The sequence below is a fragment of the Saccostrea echinata genome, unplaced genomic scaffold (assembly GCF_033153115.1).
Source record: "Saccostrea echinata isolate AGI-Se365-2 ecotype Australia unplaced genomic scaffold, CSIRO_AGI_Sech_v1 ptg000056l, whole genome shotgun sequence".
Lineage (NCBI taxonomy): Eukaryota > Metazoa > Mollusca > Bivalvia > Ostreida > Ostreidae > Saccostrea > Saccostrea echinata.
Genome location: NW_026889805.1, coordinates 19,273,561 through 19,297,669, shown reverse-complemented (window position 1 = coordinate 19,297,669; position 24,109 = coordinate 19,273,561). Strand labels below are relative to the sequence as shown.

General features: G+C 35.0%; 1 protein-coding gene across 1 annotated transcript in view; it reads right to left on the bottom strand.

The window, feature by feature from the left end:
• Positions 1-24,109, bottom strand: part of LOC133172995 (kalirin-like) — a 148,302-nt gene that overhangs the window by 48,445 nt on the left and 75,748 nt on the right. Inside the window, exons 35-40 of the mRNA XM_061307863.1 lie at positions 23,820-24,080; positions 23,248-23,522; positions 22,355-22,481; positions 10,345-10,585; positions 9,514-9,574; positions 9,132-9,240 (exon numbers count right to left, since the gene is read on the bottom strand). Coding sequence (XP_061163847.1) covers positions 9,132-9,240; positions 9,514-9,574; positions 10,345-10,585; positions 22,355-22,481; positions 23,248-23,522; positions 23,820-24,080 — 1,074 coding nt within the window. The remainder of the gene's footprint in view (positions 1-9,131; positions 9,241-9,513; positions 9,575-10,344; positions 10,586-22,354; positions 22,482-23,247; positions 23,523-23,819; positions 24,081-24,109) is intronic.

The following is a 24,109-nucleotide window of genomic DNA, read 5'->3' as shown; positions in this document are numbered from 1 at the left end:
ACCCTTGATAAACTTTTGCAACAGTATTCATTTTCCCAGAAATGTGATCTTCTTACAGACACCCTTACAGAAACTTAAACATTTCACTTTTTCTGTCAGTTTTGCATTCTCCATGATATTTATATATTTCTTGATACATGTCCCTCATTCTGTGCAACTAATTCTCAGTTTAGTAGACAAGTTTATGATTCAAATCAGCAATACATATCATCTTTCAACTCTGGACTATTTAAAAAATGTCTGTTGTGCATCTTGACATCATAAAATATGCAGTATTAAATTGTGTTTATATAGGATCTTGAATCCAACAGCTAACTCAGACTTTCATGTCCTCACATAATCATTATGCATCAACATTTTCGATTTCAGAACCGCTAAACAAGGTGGTGTCTCTCATTAACAGATTGCCAACTCATTTATTCCTCCTTCCTTTCCCTGCTGAGGGATACATTGCTAGATCTATGTGACCAATATACAGACAACAATGAGGTTAACATAGTTTTAACACTTAAAATTCCATTCTTTGTGTATGCACTTGCAGCAATGCTCAGACCTTGAATCACATGCTAAGAATTCTTTGGCAAAGAAATGTTTTCATCGCTACAGTCTAGGGATAAAAAATTTACCTTTGATATATAAAGATGTATTGGGATTTTTGATAGGAAATACAGAAACAGAACAGGAAGTTTTCATGGAATAGCTTGGTTTTATTTTAATATACTGATGTGTATAACAACTTCCTATTCGGGTAATAAAGTCATCCTATTTCCACATTTACTCACTACAGTGAACTGCATTTGTTTATAAAACCAGCAACTGCATTTTCTACTCCTATGAAACAGAATTTAACTACGTGGGTGAAAAAAATTTAGCAAAAACTTGCTGAAACACCATTCCAAAACTATGGTTGTTTTTAAACTACAGGATCTAGCCAATCAAGAGGTTTTTTTGAGATGAGATCTGCAATGGTAGATTGGCAAAGGTTTTTAGATACACCTGCTACAACTCTCTCTCTTTCCAGTAGAGCTCTCTAGTCATGGTGCTTGACTCTGGCACAAACACAAAGGTACAATACAATCACTTCTATGTTACCGTGACCTTGCTACATGTTTTCTGACCTCAGATGTTCATTCAAAGAAATTGGAAAAAAGGCTAAATCTAACCAGGGTGTTGGTTACCCTGATTTAATTAAGATTTTTGGACATTTGTCCCTCTCTTTCTTCTTGTACTTTTAATTATTCATAAATTCCGAAACATTTCCTTTCTAAAGCAAAAGTTACCAAACTTTTTTTGACAATTTTTCAAATAGTCTCTCTTCACAAAAAACTACCTCATTTCACCCTACATATGCCAAATGATCTTTGTTTTTAGCAGAGATGGTTTATTTCTAATGTCTGGTAGATTTATTTTGCCTACCTCAAGATCTGACAGTTTTCCAATAAGTCTGATGTTTGATAAACAAAGGCAATATATTTATCTTAAATCCTATCTCTTACATTTCATAAGCAATGATTGCAAAACATTCAATATGCATTAAAAAAAAGAAGAGAAAAAGAAGAAAGAAAAAAAATTAGTAAGTAAAATCCTTATAGGAGAGAAAACAAATTTTAGATAAAAAAAATTTGAGCATATACTAGTAATGCCCAAATAAAATCACCCATTAATAAGTAAAGATTTCTACTAACTGAAACACACTGTCACAGGGACAAATATTCATGACTTCTTGATCAAATATAAGATGATAGACGAGATATGAATTATCCATCAGGTCTTCTCCTGGTTCAATGTCAGATCAACAGAAGCAGTACCAGTATCTCCCTAATGACTTCAAACTTTATAGATTCTGCACCAGAGGGGACTCGCTTTCTTAATGTAGCCAGCCTCTCTGTGCTGCCTCCATTAATACATGCCAGTACACTGGATGTACAAGGACACAGTGAAGACTTGACCAGATAAATACACTCTGGTGTCTCTAAAGCTATTGATCTACCATTTTCCTTTTGACACTGATTGTCCCTATTCAAGAGATGGAAACATATTGATTTCTGAGTGTGTTTTTTTCTAAGTTCATGATCTATTCTAATGAGTTCTGGTGCTAAAGATATGCACCAATTATCTGTAATTCAGAACATACCAAACCATCTAAATCTTCAGTGGGACACTCACCTCTCCACCATAGAGCATGGCAGTGGGCAATCCCTCCTCCGTAAGGGAACCCCTCCGAGACGGGCTCTGTGAAGAAACATCCTGGCCCATCTCACAAGAGAGAAAGTGCACAACTAATTCCTAGTCACCACAAAGCTTCCCATTCAAGTTATATACATAGATATCCCAAGATGGTTTCTACATGTAAGTGTCAGAAGCCCACATTCAGTAAGGTTTGTTTCTGTATTGATTGTCTTATCCCAGGACTTGTATAGTCTGCTTCACTCTGTCTCCCATATCACAGCGTTATAGTGTAGCACTCCAGCAGCAAGCAGCGATTGAAGAGGATTATTTCAATGCAGATACTTTGTGATTAGCTCTGAGATACAACACAGGGCAGAGCGAATAATACTTTAGAGCTAGCCAAGATAATTAGTACTTGTCTTAATGTACACACTCCAAATTTATTCACTTTCAAGCCTCAGCAAGCCTGTCATTATTTGTTTACATTTGTAGCACATACACAAGTCTCTACTCTTTTCACTTTTTTTCAACCTTGGAAATACAGATTATCAATTAAAGATAAACCAATCCTTCTTCAAAAAAGTGAGCTCTACTTCTTTCCAAAATAACATGAACATGAAATTTTATTTCAAGGTCCTATAAATAAAGTTCTGTGAGAGGCATCTAAAAGTCAAAAGATATCCATCCAATAGGTTTCCCAGACTGAAATAACATCAATGTTTCTTTTTTTTAAAGTACAAGTTCTCCAAAAGAAAGAAAAGTTACTGTTACAACATCACACACAAGAGTCCTCAATGATTAACGTCAAGTGAGAAAGTAAATTGTACCGGAGCTGAGGTTTTCTTCCCTTGCTTCTAAGGGTTTTGAACTAAATAATGTATTTGTACGACCACCTTTTTCTTCACCAAACATTCTTCATAATGAATATGTCATTTCTCCAAGCTCCTTATCAAAGCATTTTTACCATGGGAATAAGATAAGTGGATCAAAATATAACATCTTGACCCACGATTTTCTTTTCAAATTAAGTTTTTCAAATGAAAAAAAAAGTCAGCGGAAAAAAATTGGCAATTAATACCGTGAGAGGGAAGATATGGGTAGATATAAAACAGTTGTAATGACAAGAGGGAGATAAGATGATGGGCTGAAGATTCTACTGATCACACAACAAGATCCTACCAGGCCTGGCATCCCTCAAACCTTACAGCGCAATTCCCTGCCTCTCTTGTTTTAGCTCAAGAAGGTAATAAACACATGGTAGGAAATAAATCAGCTAAATCAAAGGAGATTTACTGTATCATTTAAAAGCCAAAAACTCTATCAATAATTGATATAGAACACATTAGATTCCTTAGGAAACTGGGTACAATATCCCTCTCATTTTACATATTGGAAAATTTCTACCCTGTACAAAAGTTGGTCTCAAAAGTACATTTCGTCAATCACACTCATATGTAATCAAGTTACTAGAAAGATATGTCCTTTAGGTTACAAACATCTGGCCATCACTGCTGATAATCAGCAGCAAAAATACAATATCTATAACAAAACATTATTTCATTACAGAAATCTGATTAAAGGATGGATCATCATCAACAAAGTACAATCTATGGTCATTCTAGTTCATGGTGTTTGCTAGACTTTAGCGAAAATAGAAAACATGGCTATAACTAAACCAGCATGTTGAATACACTATGCAGCTACATGTACGTATGTGTTAATGCGATACATTGTATATGCATCCTCTTCTGCCAATACGAGTTTTCAGCTAGAAACGTGTTCCATAATTTATTGTTCCTGACACAATTATCACATTTCATTATAGCTAGTCCACTTGTTTTTCACAAGTCTCTATCAATATAAAAACAACTTATAATTACCTTTTCTAGACATTTATTTTTGCAACAAAGTTCATATACTAGTAACTTAACATTTCCTGTAACTTAAATTTTACATACAGTTATAAATAATCAGAAAATTTATTTATTTATTGGGACCTGAATTTATTAACTTTTAAGCTATAAACAGAAAATCCACAATTCAGTTCGTGTCATTTTGTCACTAGGAAAGATATATGTACTGCCTAAATTTATTTACAAAAGAATAAAATAGAAATTGTGAATTCTGGAATCTGTTCCAAAGGTATGGTATATGGTAAGGAAATTGATAGTACTTGTACTGTGAATTTAGACCATATCACCATAAGTACAAGTTTGTAGTATTAATATGTATGATTTGATTGACTTTAATGACCTGACAATTCTCTGTTCCATTTATGATAGATAAATAGCATATACGAAGGCAATACTAAGAATAAATACCAGGGGGAAAATGCATGACATTCACCAGTCTAAACCCTGCTGACATTATCTCAATTTATAAATTTGTTACTCACAACTCTGGTGTAAGGTTTGCTGTCATATCTATCTTCTACATCCCTCCCTACACAGGCACACATGCCGAAGACCGAGATCTTCTTTTTGACTTTCTTGTGCTTCTTCAGATCCATTTATCACAATTTTTTTAACAACAAATTTTATGGTAAAATTTTGGTGTTTTCAGAATCAGTTTGAGTAGTACTAACACTTAAGGCATTATTAATTTAGGCAATGGGAAACTTCCTTCTTCAGAATGTTATTTTTTACTTGGTGTAATATTTCGAAGTCATGATGTCTCATTTCAACATTATACTTTTACTGTACAAATATTGCACTGATGATAATTTTTCATCCCCAGACATTATTGCTGAGAGCATGTCCCTCAAAAGTTAATATCAATAATGTTGTATTGGTCACTAATTAAAAGACAACAATCCCATACACGCAACACACTTATATATATACATCCAAGTCACACAAGTCCATCTTTTAATCCTATAGAATTAATGGTAATCTTCTAAAATCAGATTAATACATGAAATCAATGCACAAATATTTCTCCTTTTTAATGCATACAGACTGAGGGCAGACAACTGCGACATTTTCCATGCTTGATTGACTCAATTTAACAGTATCAGGTAATGAGTGATACAGGTCAAACACTCAGCAATCACCGATCTAATCATATAAATAAAAAAAACTCACAAATATATACAAGTTTTCAGGGTTCAACATGCAGCTGATCTAGTACATCAAAGCTCACATGTAGCTACACTTCCCTCCAAAGTTTGTTTTTGCTGCAGATTACAGCATGATAAAACAATTGAGGGTCATCATTAAGATATCTGAATCAAGAGATAACTCCATCCCTGGTAAGATTACCCCAATTAAAATAACTAGCCACTGGGATATCTTTTTGCCACACATGGTTGAAATTGAAGGCTTTCTCCATCGTACCTGTGATAGGTAATCTGGTGTCAGAAGGCCTTCATCCTATCATACACAACAGCTGTTGCAAGTGTCCCTAGTTTTAAATAGATCACAGCATTTTGTACACATAAAGTGATCTTCAAGCTAACATTTATAGCAAAAACAAAGATTTACATACAAAAGCTTTTTTTTTTCAAATGATCACAGACTAGTCCTAAAGTTGACTTGGAGCAGGATTCCCTATTGATGCATTAACCATGACATAGTACTCCAGAGTCAGATAATGTTCAAGTACCTGTCATGCCACATCTTAAAGGTTGCTGGGATGGATATTTTAACAAATAGCTGGTCCTTGATCAAATGGAAGGGAAATTAAATAAAATGTTCTATCAAGTGATAAGATAGAGGAGAGATGTCACTGTTTATCATCTCTTTGGACATTGCCAGCTCTTAAGACCTTAATGACTTTCTGCTGATCAATTATCTTTCCACTTGAAGGAAAATATCAAATAGGCACTTCTACATGTACTTAATCTCAACATTTTTATAATAGACAATTTCCCACTACTGAATTCCACATGTATCATACTTGTGCATCCAACTGTAATGAAATATTTAATGATCTTTACTATATCTAATTGCAAAGACATCCAATGGGGCCAAATTGCAATGAGTACCAGCTCCAATTGAGAGAGAGAGAGAGAGAGAGAGGAAGAGATGTTCTACATGGAAAACTGCTAATGAGCTTAAAGTAAGAAGAAAAAACTGTATCCTCATAAGATATGCTAAAATGCAGCCAAAAATGATTCTTATTCTGTGAATTTTAAACAAGAGGTTCATAGGCCCCAATGCTCTTCTGAGTTAAATGACTACCTTATTTGACAAATAAGCATATCATGAGATTTCATCCATGTATATGCAAAAAATATTGATAATACATATGGATAAATCTATTGATTTCACAAAATTAGTCTTCTTGTTCTCCAGGAAGTGTATTTCTACCTTTTTCACACTTTGAACCTGACCATATTCCTTATCATCTTGGCCCTAAGGGCTATTACTTGCATAAAATTAAACTTACATAACATAATGTTTTAATGAAAATAGGAAATTTTGGCATTGCTGTTCCAGAAAAAAATACATACATTTTCCTCATATACATGGCATTCATATTTATACCTATGAACCTGCTATTTAGGCTATGCCCTATCCCAGGGGGCATGATCTGAACATGAGGCCACAGGCCTTATAGGTCAACTGAGTATCAGGTAACAACTTTCCCAAAATTGAATTGGGTTCATGTTTTAAACCAGAGGCTAAGAAATTCAAAATTTTGAAAGAGGCACCCTTGCTCATCATAACTATATTCTTAGTTTGTTTACTTAATACCCAGAAGCAGAGCAGACGATAATCAAAAAATAGTGTATTTTCACTATATAATTAGTAGAGCCACCTACCACAGGAACCCCTGACCCTGGGGTTCACATTTCACAATTTTGAAAGAGACATCCTTCCTCATCATAACCATGCATTTACTTTGTTTCTTAAATACCAAGTAACAGAGCAAAAGATCTCCCAAGTATTAATGCATTTTTGCTATATAATCAAAAGAGCCTCACCCACTGAACCCCTGACTCTGGGGCCACATATTTCTCAATTTAGGAAGAGGCACCTATGTTCATCATAACCATGCACTTAGTTCATCGCCTTTATACCCAGGAGCAGAAGAGAAGATTTTCAAAGAATTAATGCATTTTCACTATATAATCAATAGAGCCCCACCCTAGCTTCAGAACCTCTGACCCAGGTGCCATGATATTCATAATTTGGAAGAGGCACCCTTGCTCATCATTACCATGCACTTTTATTTGCTGAATACCCCCTGGAGCAGAGGAGAAGATTTCCAGAGCATTAATGCATTTTTGTTATATGATCAAAAGAGCCCCAACTTAACACCAGAACTTCTGTCCTAGGAGCCATGAAATACACAATTTTAGAAGAGGCACCTTTGCTTATCCTACCATGCACTTACTTTATCAGCTTAATACTGAGGAGCAAAGGAGAAGATTTTCAAAGAATTAATACATTTTTCACTATAATCAAGAGCCTTGCCCTAACACCAGAACTCCTGACACGGCGGCCATGAAATTCACAATTTTGGAAGATCCAAGGCACCCTTGCTATTCATAACTATGCATTTAGTTTGTTTGCTTAATACCCAGGATCAGAGGATAAGATTTTAAAGAAATAATGCATTTTCACCATCTATTCATCAGAACCCCTGACTCTGTGGCCATGAATTTCACAATTTTGGTAGAGGGCTCCTTGCTTATTACAGTCATATCAACAATTTAACTGCTTGATATCAGGGAGTAAAGAAAAAGATTTTTTAAAGATTCCATTGATTTTGATGCTTTTAGCCCCACCCCTCAGGCCCTAAGGGGGGGGGGGGGGAGGGGGGGCAAGGAACATGAAATTCAAATTTTCTTGTTCCCCTTCACTCACTGACGCTAAATGCCAAAAATGATTTAATAAACTTAATTATACAAGAAGTCTTACATTTTTTCATGATTCATATATATCTTTTTTTATATTCCTAGTGAAAAAACTAAACTCTTTTAGCCTGATGGAGATGAATATTTGAGCAAGCAGGTATCTACATTGCGTTATTTAGATTTCCCCAGTTTTTTATGATCCATGCATGTTTCTGGAAAAAAATCTTTCTATGTATTTTTCCTAAACGATCTCCAAAGGATGAATTGTGCCAAGTTTGGTTGAAATTGGTCCTGTTTGGCTTTGGAGAAGAAGTAGAAAATGTAAAATTTAACAAAAACAGAAAAAAGATGGACAGATAGATAAATATTGATCATAATAGTGTACTTCAGTATCTAGTACATCTGACTACAAAAAGAATGGGGAATCCTGTTTTTAAAAACAAAGAAGTATTTTGCATCACAAAAATCAAATTGGAAACATTCCCAAACTAATCATTTAATTTTTGTTAAGAAATCAATTAAGGTAGCACTCTATATCAGTTTTTAATCAAATTCCTGTGAGCTGTTTTACTTTTTTCTGTAAACTTTTCTGTTTCAGAAGTTTTCATCCCTATATATACAAGTGTCTTATGTAATACATGCCTTCCAATCCTCATTTCAGAATTAGCTTTTTAACCTGATCACAACGTAAGGGATTGACAAGGGAGATAAAACAGCTTTTTTTAAGGGGATTCAGCACCACCATGGGTGAAAGAAACAACAAGCTAACAAATGGCCTGTCATTACTCACACATCAAATACAAAGGCAAATAGGTGTTTTGAACTTGCAGAAATAAATTTTCAGCATGACTATTTCTGCTATATCTGCCACAATGCCAATTTGTGTGGTTTACTTCTGACAAGAGCAATGCCTGCAGACAAACCATTCCTAGGTTGAAGGAGAAACAAGGAAGAGAAAAATTGGCAGCTTCCCATTTGTGATTCCGACACTTGCAAATATAAATACATCAACCAATTATTCCTCTTGTCCAATAACATTAACTTCTTTAAGAATCAAGCAGACACACAAACACTTACCTCCCTTTGCTCTCATGAGTTATTGCTGTGTAGGAGTTATCTTTTCTTTATCACCTGCTTTGTAATATGATGTTGTACTTACCAGTTTTCTATTCAGCAGAGGTTTAATTGGCAGTCTAGGTTTGTTCTCTGATACTGGGGGGCCAGGTAACTTGCTCTGACTGACACGTTTTGGTGCTGTTAACCATTTTCTGCAAATATGGATATACCAATATTAAACTGAACGGCTTATATATACTGTATTTGCCAAAAATCGCAAGTCTGGAGATCTACTAGCTATTTCAATTCTTTCAACTGAAATTCAGATGAATTTGAATTCAACTTTTATTAAGAAGCCAAAACTCTGACTTGGAAGAAACTGTAAGAATATCTATTACTACTCAATAAATCCACACAGATATGTATCTCAAGAGACATTACACTAATGTATTAATTTTATCACCAATCAATACTGATAGACTCACTTGAAGCTGGCAGCCCGTCGTTTTGGAATAGGGGAGGTGCTAGCGGTAGATCCCTCCATATCTATAATTATATACAATAATAAAATTTCAATTGAACCATAACTCAGTTGCAGCCATATTCCTAAAGGCACTATGGTGTTATCAGAGGACAAAAATAAAACGGTATCTCACTAACCAAGACATAAATCTTTCTATTAATAAATATACAGAATAGTTTAGGGTAATGTGGTTCATGTTTTTCACACACCTCTTTAAGTGTCTGAAAAGCTTCCCTGTATGTGAATGTCAATTTTCAAAACTTATAATAGAGACTGGAAGTAAAACCCTGAATTTGTTTTGGAATCTGAAATCATTATGAAAAGTTCAGTGGAAACATTAAAGTAGCAGTGGAAACTTAATTTATAGAAAATCTCAGAACATATCCCAAATATCTTAGCTCTTTTATTAAAATTCCTTAAATCCCTCCTTCTGTTTCAGATCCAATTGTTCCAAAGAGTTTTAAAGCAGAATCAAATCAAATGATGACAGCATTTAAAATTTCAAAAGCATACATAGTTTGGATGTTAGTACATATAGCTAGCTCTCAGAAGATTGAACAAATTTGTATCCTATCTAGCTTTCTATGAATGACAGAATTTTTGAAAATGTTTAAGAAATTAAAGTTATTGCCAATAACTTTAAACAAGGTGGATCAAAGAGAGTGAAATTCAGCTAAGACTTAGTATTTCTCATTGCACTGTATTCCTCGATGTGTTTAGCAATAATTGTATCACAATGCTACTAATAAATCTGTTTAATCTATCGAAATAGTCAAATATTCTTTAGTTTTACCCTCTTCTCCCATACTGTCCCGATTTCCGTGCTGTTTGAGAGCAGGTATGGGTTTAAGAGAAGAAATGGGAACCAGTCCCTCAGTTGGTTCTCCATCCTCCATGTTCAGCACCCTCACTAGGCACCAGTTTGGTTCCCCTTTTGGTGTTGGGTCAAGAATTTCTACATGCTGGCCTTTAGTCACTGTCACCTCCGAGTTGTTTCCAGCAGAGTAATCCTCCAAAACAATGGTCACATCACCCTGAAAGTAAAAAATATCAGTCATCTTCAGCTAATTCATTCTTTTCATTACAAAGCCTTTGGCTCAGGTGAGCTCAATTACAAAGCCTTTGGCTCGGGTGAGCTAAAACAAAAGAACAAAAACTGCTGCTTTCAAATTCAATGAATAAGATAGAGTATTGAAGTTTCTTTATCATGTTTGATAAATATTGTGTATTATTTATGGCCTTCACTGAAAGAGAAGCTGCTCCCTTGTGCTATGGCTTTTGTTCAGAAAGTCTCCAGTAAGTTGGAAATCTATCATTCTCCTTCAACCAATGTCTTTAATAACTATGATAATTTTGCATCTGTCAACTTTTAATCTTTTAAAATACTGGACATTATAAGCATTTTAGCACACTCTTGTCTCAATATTTCAGCTCCCTGTTTCATTTGAAAACAAGATATGGTGATGCAAACTCTTTTTATTGGATTGAAAAACCTCCAATTTATCATTTCCTTTATTTTCTTTTTACTTACAACATGTAGTTCACACAGAAAATACATACTTCTGTTTATATAACTTGAATTTTTACGTAAGAGCTTACAGACATGAGACCTAAAAAAAAAAGAAGAATCGCATGAAACTATAAAGATCCATCGATTCTGAACTCATGGTCTTACATAATTGGTTCTATTCACAGCATAACATTCTGTTATTGTCATCAGAATAAAGCAATGCAGATAATTTGGTAAATCCAACAAGAAACCAATAAAGATTCAATAAAGAATAATAATCTGCTTAAATCATAGACATTTATTAATTAAAATTAACCTTTTTAAGGATGGACATGTTTGTGTTTGTTTGTTTGTTTTTTATTTTTATTAACTTTTTAAAATCTATTTTAATTACTGTAGATTCCTAAATGTATGCGAGGAAGAACCACTCGCAAAATAAAATTATTCGCTTTAATTTCTGTGGAACTGAAATCCATAGAAAAAAAATATTAATCAAGCGTCCACTCGCAAATTATACTTCTCGTGATTTGTCGTCTAAGGGCCATTTCGTGATATTAAGTACTCAAGTAAAATAAGGAATCTACAGTAGTGAAAATTATAATTTACCTTTATTTAGTGTTTCTGATAATGTATGCATTAATTATCATATACAACTGTGTATATCTTTGAACCACAGAATTTCACTTCAGAATGATCAATATTATTGAGTGTATGATAATCTGCACTAAACAAATTATTTAACTGTAACAAAGGCAATTGGGTTCCAATTGATTTCAGATATAGAAAGCACAGAAAATATGACCACTTCTAAGTTTTGAATTGTAACTTTTCTTTTCCACTGTTATGACTTGCGAAAAAAAAACTATTAAAATATGATTTATTCAACTTATCAGAATTTCTGTAATTGTTGTCTGAGGCAAACAAACTGACCTTTTTCATTTTAGCATGCTTCCAATGGGCAATTCGAACAAGCATCATTCCAATGTACTGAAACGCCATGTTACCAACAAATCACAGAGAATTTCCTTGATGCTTTTTTATTTTACTTCAAGGGCAGATTTTATGCTCACAGATAATTCATGGAATAATTGTAGATATCAGTTTATATACAGACTCACTCTAAGCACCACATTCCTAGGCAATATAAATGTCAGAATGTATATTTATACCAAAATACTTCAATATTAACGAGGAAACAAATAGCTCCACACTTTCCAGCTTTCCTTTGATTTTTGTGTATATCTGTGAGTGAACAGTGTCAGTACAGGAGAAGTCCCTCCGCCTGACTGAAGAATGCAACCGAGACTTAACAGATGACCGGTCAACAGACGTCCAATATAAAGAGAGATGCCTGTCTGCTGCCTAATCCAACTTTCGCACAGTTGATAATCCTTGACAATATGCCTTACCAAGTCAAATAATCACCACCAGAGAATTTCCTTAATGAAAAAGACAAACAGACACATAATCCATTTTACAAAATGTTACTCTCCTTTCACACAAACCATTAGTCTATGAAATATTTCCTTCATATATACAAGACAAATCCTTCTGAAATTTCCAAAGATATCAAAGCTGGCTAAAAGCACCAAGACAAACCTTTCCACCAAAAAAATCCTCCATACTTGACTCCTATATTTCCAACACTAATATCTTAAACATCCACAAACTACCTGATCACTATAACACTCAAGCCTAATGATCATAAGTCATATATATCAAAAGGTAACACATGTTTTTCTTGGAAGGTCAGCAGTACCGAGTCTTCATTCGGCTGTTTTTCTCTCCCCCACTCTTGCAGAGAAAAACGGATTTTCCTTATGTTAGAAAATTCAGCATAAAATCAAATAAGCTCGTGTCTCCCCAGGGTCTTGATAATACTCTCAGGTATATATAAAATGTGCTGCGTCAAGGTTCTCAATATGAAAAATATAGCTGGAGGTCTCAGCTAAGATACTCATTGATTTCATCCACATATGGACTATAGAAGCTGTCACTGCACTGTTGGATTTGATCATATTGACAAACAATAACGTCATCTACCGCTTGCTTGACGTCAAAATTTTCTACTTGCTTTCAGTTTTTTCTCACATTTTTTCTCTCAATACACATACACAAACAAAAGCTGACATAACTCTCAGTAAGAATAGCTCAATGTCTCCATTGTAGCAGCAGAAAAAATAAATCTCAGCAAAAGCAAATATTGAATTTGTGCAAATGATCCCCCAATTGGAGGTGAAATATCACTTTACTCTTGAGGACATCTGATTAGTGCAGTATTGTTGTAATCAATACAAACATAAGCCTGCATTTTAGGACAAATTCTTCACAGTATCCCAAGATGGAAATCAAGAATTGCAAAATCTGCATATCGCAAATCAGGTATTCATGATGCCAGCCAAGAGTAAACTATCAATATGACAAAAAAGTGCCAACTAATCACTGCTGAAGAATGGTACTTTTCTATACTGTAAAATATGTTTTTAAAAAAAATTATATTTAATAGAGAGGAATAAGCAAAATATGCCTGATATAAGGAATATTGATTTTCCCCTCCTCCCTCTACAAAAACAAGATTCTGAGAAAAATGTTTGTAAAAGCAGGTATCTGATCATTCAATACTTAAACCATGTTCTATGAAACAACATTCATTTACAAAAACACAGATTCTGAGTTTACAATTATAGTAAAACTACAGATGTCATACCATTCATCACACAGTACACACCTATCCTCTAAACTTTCAAGTGTAATTTCTACTAAGCACAGTGAGATGAATTCTCAATTATTGTCATACTGCTTTTTGTGATATTGTAGTGGGAGGAGAAGGGATGATTTCGTTACATGACAAGCAATGTTCAGCTTGATGTATTGAGTGAATGGCGCCTCACAGTTGGACAACCAAATCTAAAAAACGTGTTACATCCCCTTAAAAATCATTGTTACTACACACTTATGCAATGAGATGTCAGTTTTGCATCAGGGAATTTACACATGGAAATGATATCAGAGATGGTTTTCAATCAGCTGTTTTTCTCCATTCAACTTAAGTGTTTTATGCAAAGTCCCTTGTTCAAGAGCTTTCTAAATTCCTGTGCGCATTTCTTTGTTTGACTATGTCTTAACTGATAGCAGTATTTCCATTTCATGCTAATTTGAAATGAAGTATTTATATCAAAATTATGAACCTATTAAGCAAATCATCTGCAGGTTGATAAATATGGTAAAGAACCAGAGAGAGGGACTTCAACAACACAGTTTTTCTTTAAGTGTTAAAGATCTAATGAAATAATACATGGAATTCCAAGCAAATTCCAAAGTCTAACCACTTGCTCTCATACAGCTTTCTATTATATTAAAAAAAACTGGTACACATATAATCTGTGTGAACTATGTATATAAATAAACACTGACTGATGTAATCCCTTGATAGAGAAATAAGGCACGACACCTACTGAACAAATCAGAGAAAAAAACAAGATTTTTCATGTAATTCTCTACCCCACTGTCAAAGTTATACAAAATCATTATATTCCCCTCCACGAGATACAGTTTATTGTGTCTAACAGAAGGTCTTAGTCATCTCTAGGTACAGAGCTTGGTATACACTGTTGGTCATGTAATTGTCTACTCTAAGAACCCTCTCTCTCATGGAAGTAAACAAAACCATTAGACTAAAAACCTATTAGGATTTTAGAGCTAGAATAAAATCTTGTCTTTTCAGTACATGAATATTCAACTCTAAGAAACTGTCTTTCTTAAATATATGTAGAAGCTTATTAAACTATAATTCTTAAAACAAAAAATAAATGGGATTATAATTGTTGAATTTAATACCCTATTGACTTCAGGGACATATTGCAAAATGATGTCTGAAAATAAAATACATGTACTAGTATTCAAACAATAACCAAGGAACAAGATGTGGATGTTTTAGCTTTTAAAATTCTACAAAATCATGGGTTTTTTTTCTCTTTCAACTTTGGTTCAGTCTTTTTTTCTTTCTAATGGTCACACTATATATCATTCACTTCTTACTGTATGTGGTAAACAAGTATTGACAAGAGGCCCATGGGCCACATCGCTCACCTGAGCACATTGGCTAGGAAAAAAAAAGCAAAAATCAGTTAAGTATTGAATAGTTAACGGGGGGGGGGGGGGGGGGGGGGGGGTTTGAATTTTAAACTACCTGATGATGCTTTCATATCAATATAACAAATGGCATTGCTGTTCTTGAGCAGAAGATTTTTTCCCATATATTCATTTGTAAAAATTTGATCCCCCATTGGCCCCACCCTACCCCGGGGGTCCCTCATTTGAACAAATTTCATTCCACAGTACCCAAGGATGCCTCCATATCAATTTTACTAATCATGGCTTTTCTGTTCTTGAGGAAAAGATTTTTTCCTGTATATTTCTATGTAAAACTTTTTTTCCCCCATTGTGGCCCCACCCTACCCCCGGGGGTCATGATTTGAACAAATTTGAATCTACACTACCAGAGGATGCTTCCATATAAATATGACCAATCATGGCTTTGCTGTTCTTAAGAAGAAAATTTTTAAAGATATTTTCCTATATATTTCTATGTAAAACTTTGATTCCCCATTGTGGCCCCACCCTATCCCCAGGGATCATGATTTAAACAAACTTGAATCTACACTACCTGAGGATGCTTCCATATAAATATGACTAATTATGGCTTTGCTGTTCTTAAGAAGAAGATTTTTAAAGATATTTTCCTATGTATTTCTATGTAAAACTTTGATCCCCCATTGTGGCCCCACCCTATCCCCGGGGGTCATGATTTAAACAAATTTGAATCTAAACTACCTGAGGATGCCTCCATATAAATATGACCAATCATGGCTTTGCTGTTCTTAAGAAGAAGATTTTTTTAAATATTTTCCTATATATTTCTATGTAAAACTTTGATCCCCCATTGTGGCCCCACCCTACCCCCCGGGGGTCATGATTCGAACAAATTTCATTCTACACTACCCAAGGATGCCTCCATATCAAATTTACTAATGCAGGCTTTTCTGTTCCTGAGAAAAAGATTTTTCCTGTATATTTCTATGTAAAAGTTTGATCCCCCATTGTGGCCCCACCCTATCCCCAGGGGTCATGATTTGAACAAACTTGAATCTACACTACCTGAGGATGCTTCCATATAAATATGACCAATCATGGCTTTGCTGTTCTTAAGAAGAAGATTTTTAAAGATATTTTCCTATATATTTCTATGTAAAACACTGACCCCCCATTGTGGCCCCACCCTACCCCCGGGGCTCATGATTTGAACAAACTTGAATCTACACTACCTGAGGATGATTCCATATAATTATGACCAATCATGGCTTTGCTGTTCTTAAGAAGAAGATTTTTAAAGATATTTTCCTATATATTTCTATGTAAAACTTTGATCCCCCATTGTGGCCCCTCCCTACCCCCGGGGGTCATGATTTGAACAAACTTGAATCTACACTACCTGAGGATGTTTCCACATAAGTTTCATCTTTCCTGGCCCAGTGGTTCTTGAGAAGAAGATTTTTAAATGATGCCATTATTTTTTCACTAATTCCTAATTATCTCCCCTTGAAAGAGGGCATGGCCCTTCATTTGAACAAACTTGAATCCCCTTCACCCAAGGATACTTTGTGGCAAGTTTGGTTGAATTTGGCCCAGTGGTTCTTGAGAAGAAGTTGAAAATGTGAAAAGTTTACAGACGGACAGACGGACGGACGGACAGACGGACGACGGACAAAAAGTGATCAGAAAAGCTCACTTGAGCCTTCGGCTCAGGTGAGCTAAAAAGGATTGATTATAATAAACTCAGTCGAGATCTCTATAATCCTTGATAGATATATTTTAATGGTTTGATTTGAATGTGTTCACCAGAGAATATTTAACAAGGATACAAATAAATAGAAAACAAAACACTGATATTCTTCCACTGAACTATTTTTGTCTAGTGTTTGAGATGCGTGTACCTGCAAGATACACAGGTAACAACAACTCCTTTTCGTCATGCCGTGTATGGTTTGTAAAATTTGATCTACTTTTCAAAAATTCTGATGTTGTACATCTCTCTCTCTCCATAAAATGTTCAGTACCAAATATCTGACTTTAAAGTTTGCGAGTCAAAGAGATTTCCTATGCACTAGACAACTACTGGCAATCAAGAAGCTTCACACAGACTACTGACCTTTGCATTATTAATTCTACACAAAAAAAAGAAACTTTATGTGTGGAGATGTATATTACAGGAATCAAGCTTGGCAGAGATGAGATCATAAAGTCTGACCACTCTTTCACACTCACCTAAATGAAAACCTTCCAAACCCTCCAAAAAATCTTTTGTAAATAACCAAGTAATAAAACTATTAATGTCTACACATGTTTCTACATCTGGAATATCTTTTGCGATTTTTCCTTTATGTCTTAAGGTACTTCAGAAGAACTGAAACACTTGTAAATGCAACTGTTAAACTAAACATGGTTGTTACTACCTATAATTAAGAGAGAACTAAAAAAAAATAGTAAAATTAATGTATCTATTTTTATATATTAAAAAAATGAACAATGAAATTTTGAAAACCCCAAAGGTATTTGAATTCTTTTAAGTACATATGGAAACCCAGCAGTTTTCCTCCACTTGTCAACTTTCCAATACATTCCCTGCCAAATTAACTAAACAACCCAAGCCATAATGGAGACATGATTTTGATCTTTTCATTTGGTTTTTGGCAGGACCATCATTACATCAATCAAAGACACTGCTGAACACTACCCTGGCCTTCTTAGCTGTAGAGTTTATAAGAACTTTCATATCCTTTATTCTATGCATGTAAGTAATGATCAGTTTTTTGTTTTTGCTGATTTCTGAACACAGTCTTATGATCTTGCTTCCTTTTTCTGACCGATATAATCAACATCCTATTAAATACTGGAAGAATCTTCTTGCATAAATGACTGTGATTTTGCCCAGATCCCATCAAATTACTAAACATACAGAATGTAGATGGCTTAATTTACGGCTGGCATCAGGAAGCTTTTACACCTCCCTTCTCTAACACAGTTTGTTTGGAAATAAACCAAGGATGTGGAGATTGTCTAATGAAAAAATACCAAATAAATTACATTCCCCTGCTTTAAAACATCCCAATCAAAATTCAGTGGCTTTCCAATATTTCATTACTTGGTAATTTATTTCTATGGCACTCGATTTTATCAAAATGTTTCAATGACAAGTTCATTCAATCCAAATAAAATGTGCCACCAAAGAGTGCTTTTAGTGCAGTACTTGATGAATTTTCTTTACCTGATTATAGCAAATAATGAAGCATTTTTTTCACCAAGGTGATAGTTCATCAAATGATCAATGATAGAAATTATCGGGGAAGTGTGATGCAATTCATAACATATTATATATCATAATGATCCAAGTGAAAACTGAAAATTCTACTGATGTACTAGTATTTTATCCTTAACCTAATTGCTCAATCCTATCTACCTAAAAAATAATGTTTGTGAGAATATGCAAGTTTTTCTATCACAACCCATTTTTTTTTCTCTTTCAGTCATGCATCTATTCATATTTATACTTGTATCAGAAAACCAGAGATACTCTGAGCAAGCTCACAAAATAATACCCCCCATTAAAGTGCCCATTACAATTCTGTACATGTGACCTTGAATTTGCAAAAAGACCTTGCCAAATATGACACATCCTCTGGTCATAAGTAATCTTTTAGTGAAATATGGACATGCAATGCTTTTCCATTAGAAAATCATAGACCTATCATGAGTTTTTACACTTTTTATCCCAGTGACCTTGAACTTGCAGGAATAGCCTTGGGTAAAGGTCATCACACACCCTCAGGTCATATACAATCTTTGTACCAAATATGAGCTTCCAATGATCCTCCACTGCTAAGTTAACAAGAATTTTATACTTTTTCTGCAAGTGACCTTGAACTTGCAGAATGATTTTGGGTCAAAGTCAAAACACACCCTCGATCATAAGCAATCTCTGTACCAGTGAAGGCAAGATCATAGGGAAGATCAAGGTCAGGAAATTTTCACACAGTTGAAAAGTTCTCAACAATATGTATCAGTGAGTTTTGATAAAAACAAGAGGCCCAGGGGCCACATCGCTCACCTGAGCACTATGGCTAGGAAAAAGCAGAAATCAGTTCAGTCTTGAAAGGTTGAAAAGTTTAATATAAAAGTGGTTCGGGGGGGGGGGGGGGGGGGGGGGGGGTGGCATGAATTGAACAAATTTGAATCTACATTATCTGAGGATGCTTCCATTTAAATATGACCAATCATGGCTTTGCTGTTCTTGAGAAGAAGATTTTTAAAGATTTTTCCTATATATTCCTATGTAAAACTTTGATCCCCCATTGTGGCCCCACCCGACCCCCGGGGGTCATGATTTGAACAAACTTGAATCTACACTATCTGAGGATGCTACCATATAAATATGACCAATCATGGCTTTGCTGTTCTTGAGAAGAAGATTTTTAAAGATTTTATCTATATATTCCTATGTAAAACTTTGATCGCCCATTGTGGCCCCACCCAACCCCTGGGGGTCATGAGGTGACAAATTTGAATCTACACTATCTGAGGATGCTTCCATGTAAATATGACTAATCATGGCTTTGCTGTTCTTGAGAAGAAGATTTTTAAAGATTTTTCCTATATATTCCTATGTAAACTTTGATCCCCCATTGTGGCCCAACCCGACCCCCGGGGGTCATGATTTGAACAAACTTGAATCTACACTATCTGAGGATGCTACCATATAAATATGACCAATCATGGCTTTGCTGTTCTTGAGATGAAGATTTTTAAAGATTTTTCCTATATATTCCTATGTAAAAACTTTGATCCCCCATTGTGGCCCCACCCAACCCCCGGGGGTCATGAGTTGAACAAATTTGAATGTACAGTATCTGAAGATGCTTCCATGTAAATATGACCAATCATGGCTTTGCTGTTCTTGAGAAGAAGATTTTTAAAGATTTTTCCTATATATTCCTATGTAAAACTTTGATCCCCCATTGTGGCCCCACCCGACCCCCGGGGGTCATGATTTGATCAAACTTGAATCTACACTACATGAGGATGCTTCCATGTAAATATGACTAATCATGGCTTTGCTGTTCTTGAGAAGAAGATTTTTAAAGATTTTTCCTATATATTCCTATGTAAAACTTTGATCCCCCATTGTGGCCCTACCCGACCCCCGGGGGTCATGATTTGAACAAACTTGAATCTACACTATCTGAGGATGCTACCACATAAATATGACCAATCATGGCTTTGCTGTTCTTGAGAAGAAGATTTTTAAAGATTTTCCCTATATATTCCTATGTAAAACTTTGATCCCCCATTGTGGCCCCACCCGACCCCCGGGGGTCATGATCTGAACAAATTTGAATCTACACTACCTGAGGATGCTTCCACATAAGTTTCATCTTTCCTGGCCCACTGGTTCTTGAGAAGAAGATTTTTCAATAATGCCATTAATTTTTTGCTATATCGTAATTATCTCCCCTTGGAGGAGGGCATGGCCCTTCATTTGAACAAACTTGAAACCCCTTCACCCAAGGATACTTTGTGCCAAGTTTGATTGAAATTGGCCCAGTAGTTCTGGAGAAGAAGATGAAAATGTGAAAAGTTTACGACGACAACTACGCCGCCGACGCCGACGCTGACGACAGACAACGGACAAATTTTGATCAGAAAAGCTCACTTGAGCCTTCGGCTCAGGTGAGCTAAAAAATATCTTCATACTTTGTTACTGAGCAAAACACAAATGAGGGAAAAATGAGGACAGGTTCATAGGGAATGTCTATGTCAGAAAATTATGATACTGTTGAATAGGTCTCACCTATATGTATCAGCATATGAATTTTGATAAAAATCTCTTTAGCAGTTCCTTACATCCATACTGAGCTATATTCAAAGTGTGAAAGATGGATGGATGAACAGATGAAAAGACAGAAGAATGGAAGACAGACAGGACAGACTCCAGGCCATATTCCTGATGGGGCAAGATAAATCCTGAAAGTTTTACAAATAAAAGATTTTCCAGAAAACTGATTTAACTTAAAGTAATCTCAAGCAGAGCTGTTCATCACGTACAATGCATGTGTTATACTGAGAAATTAACAGATAGACATCAAAAACTACAAGCAAGATTTTTGCATCAACTATAAGGATATACCAGTGCACTTGACACTTGTGTTATCAGGCAGATTTATATTACAAGCTTAATTTTTCAACAAGCATGTAACATCAGAACCTGAGATTTTCTGATTTTTTGATGTGCCAGATAAGAGCCCCATCACATCAAAATAACTACCACCTTTTATTCCATCTAGTTATCAAGATCAAGGGTGATTCACATGAAGTTATGCCCACTTCATATAATCTTATATTCTCTTATAATTGTATTGAATTATTCATTTTACTGCCTCTGATCTAATAAAGCGGTGAGTGGTTCATAGACCTTGGACAGATTAAATGTCAAGGGAAGTAACTTTTAAATAATACTCTTAGAAAACAATCTATTTACTTCTACCACTGAGTGTATTTCGGATTTTTATTTTCAATGAACTGGAAAAAACAGGGAAAATTTCTTCTGATCCATAGTTTGTTACAATGGTTATTATAAATAGGATAATGATTACTTTTAACACCAAAAGAAAGGTTTCCTAATAACAGTCTTCTCTCCTTCCATTGACTTACCTCTTCTCTCCATCCATACTTACCCTGTCTTACCTTTCTTTCCATCCATACTTACCCTGTCTTACCTTTATATCCAAACTTACCTTATCTTACCTTTCTCTCTATCCATACTTACCTTATCTTATGCTTCTCTCTATCCATACTTACCTTGTCTTACCTTTCTCTCTATCCATACCTACCCTGTCTTACCTTTCTCTCTATCCATACTTACCTTGTTTACCTTTCTCTCTACCCACACTTACCTTGTTTTACCTTTCTCTCTATCCATACCTACCCTGTCTTATCTTTCTCTCTATCCATACTTACATTGTTTTACCCTTCTCTCTATCCATACTTACCTTATCTTACCTTTCTCTCTATCCATACTTACCCTGCCTTTAATCTCCTCTGACTTAAGTTTTCTCTTTATCCATATCTTCTCCTGACAGTTTTCTTTCTTTCTGTCTTTATCTAATATTTTCCTCTTTTTTTTTCTTTTCCTCTGACTTATTTTATCAGTTTCTGATTTTTCTCCTTCTCCCTGACTTACCCTAACAGTTTCTCCTCCACTACTACTGCTGTCTGTTGTCATGGTGGTTGTCATGGAGATCATTGAGGTTAGAGATCCTCTTCTCTCGATAGGTAGAGAGTCATCAAACGACACATCTTCTATATCCCTAGATAATACATTGCACAAGCTTGCAACACTACATGCTGTAATATTCAGTGTACATGAGGCAAATTCACATTTCATATTCTCTTTTATACAAAGAACCAAATCATATAAAATTCATATGTCATTGTTTAGATAATTCAACAACCTTTGAAAAACTTTGCTATTTTTTCAGATTATAAGTGGAAGCTAGCTGTCAATGACAGCAAACCAGGTTTTCTTTTGTATGAACAGTTCTAGTATTTCTCACATAAATTATAAAAACGTTCTATTCTGACAACTGTAGGACATGATATCCAAACAATATCAATGTACCCTATGAACATATCTTGCATAAAATGACTAAGTTCAACAGCTGCTACTTTCCCCATATATAATCAAAAATCAAAATCCAAGTTCCATGCATACCTCTAATTTATTTCATTTTTTACAATTGATCTGAAAAATAAGAACTTCTTATCTTGAAAACTGCAGGAGGATGCACCATATAAGCATTTTTTTTTTGCATAAAAATGACTAAGTTCCACAACTGGGTTTTTTCTCATAAATAATCAAAAATCAAAATCCTGAAAAAACTTTAGGAGGAGTTATCCGAACAAATGATGTACTATTTTAGCAGCTGCCCGCCTGATATTTTCACCATTTCAACAACAGAAAACCCAGTTAAATTTTTTTCGTCAGATTGTAAATCTGGGTACAATTGAAATCCTTTTAATTGAAAAATTCCCTATCACACGTACAAGACATGAAAATTAAACATTCTGCCCCACCTCTTTGGGAAAGCAAGAAGCTGTGCCTTGGTAGCCTGGAGTGGCTTGATGGTAGTGGGTTTGAACAGCATGGCTGGCTTATCCTTCAAGGCCTTGGGTATATATTGCATTCTCTCCGTCATTAACTCACGGACTTTCTTGACCCAGTTTTGTTTGGTATCCAGGTCTTTGGCTTTAAGGATGATTCTGTAGTCTGAGATAGGCACTCTCCCAGTCCACAGGGCAAACTTGGTCTCATCACCTTCGATATGTTCTGTGATGTTAATATCTGATATCTGAAACAAAGATTCATATATGTGATTGTAGTCTCATAATCCTATTTCATATGTTCAATGAACATACATCATAGCTATTGGCATATTTGCTTAATATTAAAAACATATCATATTTTAAAATATGTTTCACTTGTCAAAAAATATAAAATCTTGAATAGATGAAAATCATCAAATAATCCAAATTTTATGGAATATCATAGTTATATAAAGCCTTTCCTTGGTAATACCATTAATATTATTTCCACAAGAACAATTAAAGAATTATTAATAGAAAAGTAAGACGGACCACCCACTTACCATAAGCCTGAACTTGTACTGATATTTAGCCTTGCCATTGCTGTCCTTCATCTCTTTGGACAAAATCACACACATGTCAAACAGGAACAAGTGACGGTCTCTTCCCTTCTTAATCAACTGTTTAGGGTCCCACACAGTAAATTGATCCTGGAGGAAAACATCCCCCAGGGCTTCAGGTTTCTCTTCTAATCCTTCCAGTAGACTCAGATGCATGGCATCATTTGCCCTCTTGGGGACATTCATCATGACCTCTAACCCATCCTGTTGTAGGAGTAAAATTTTACAGGATT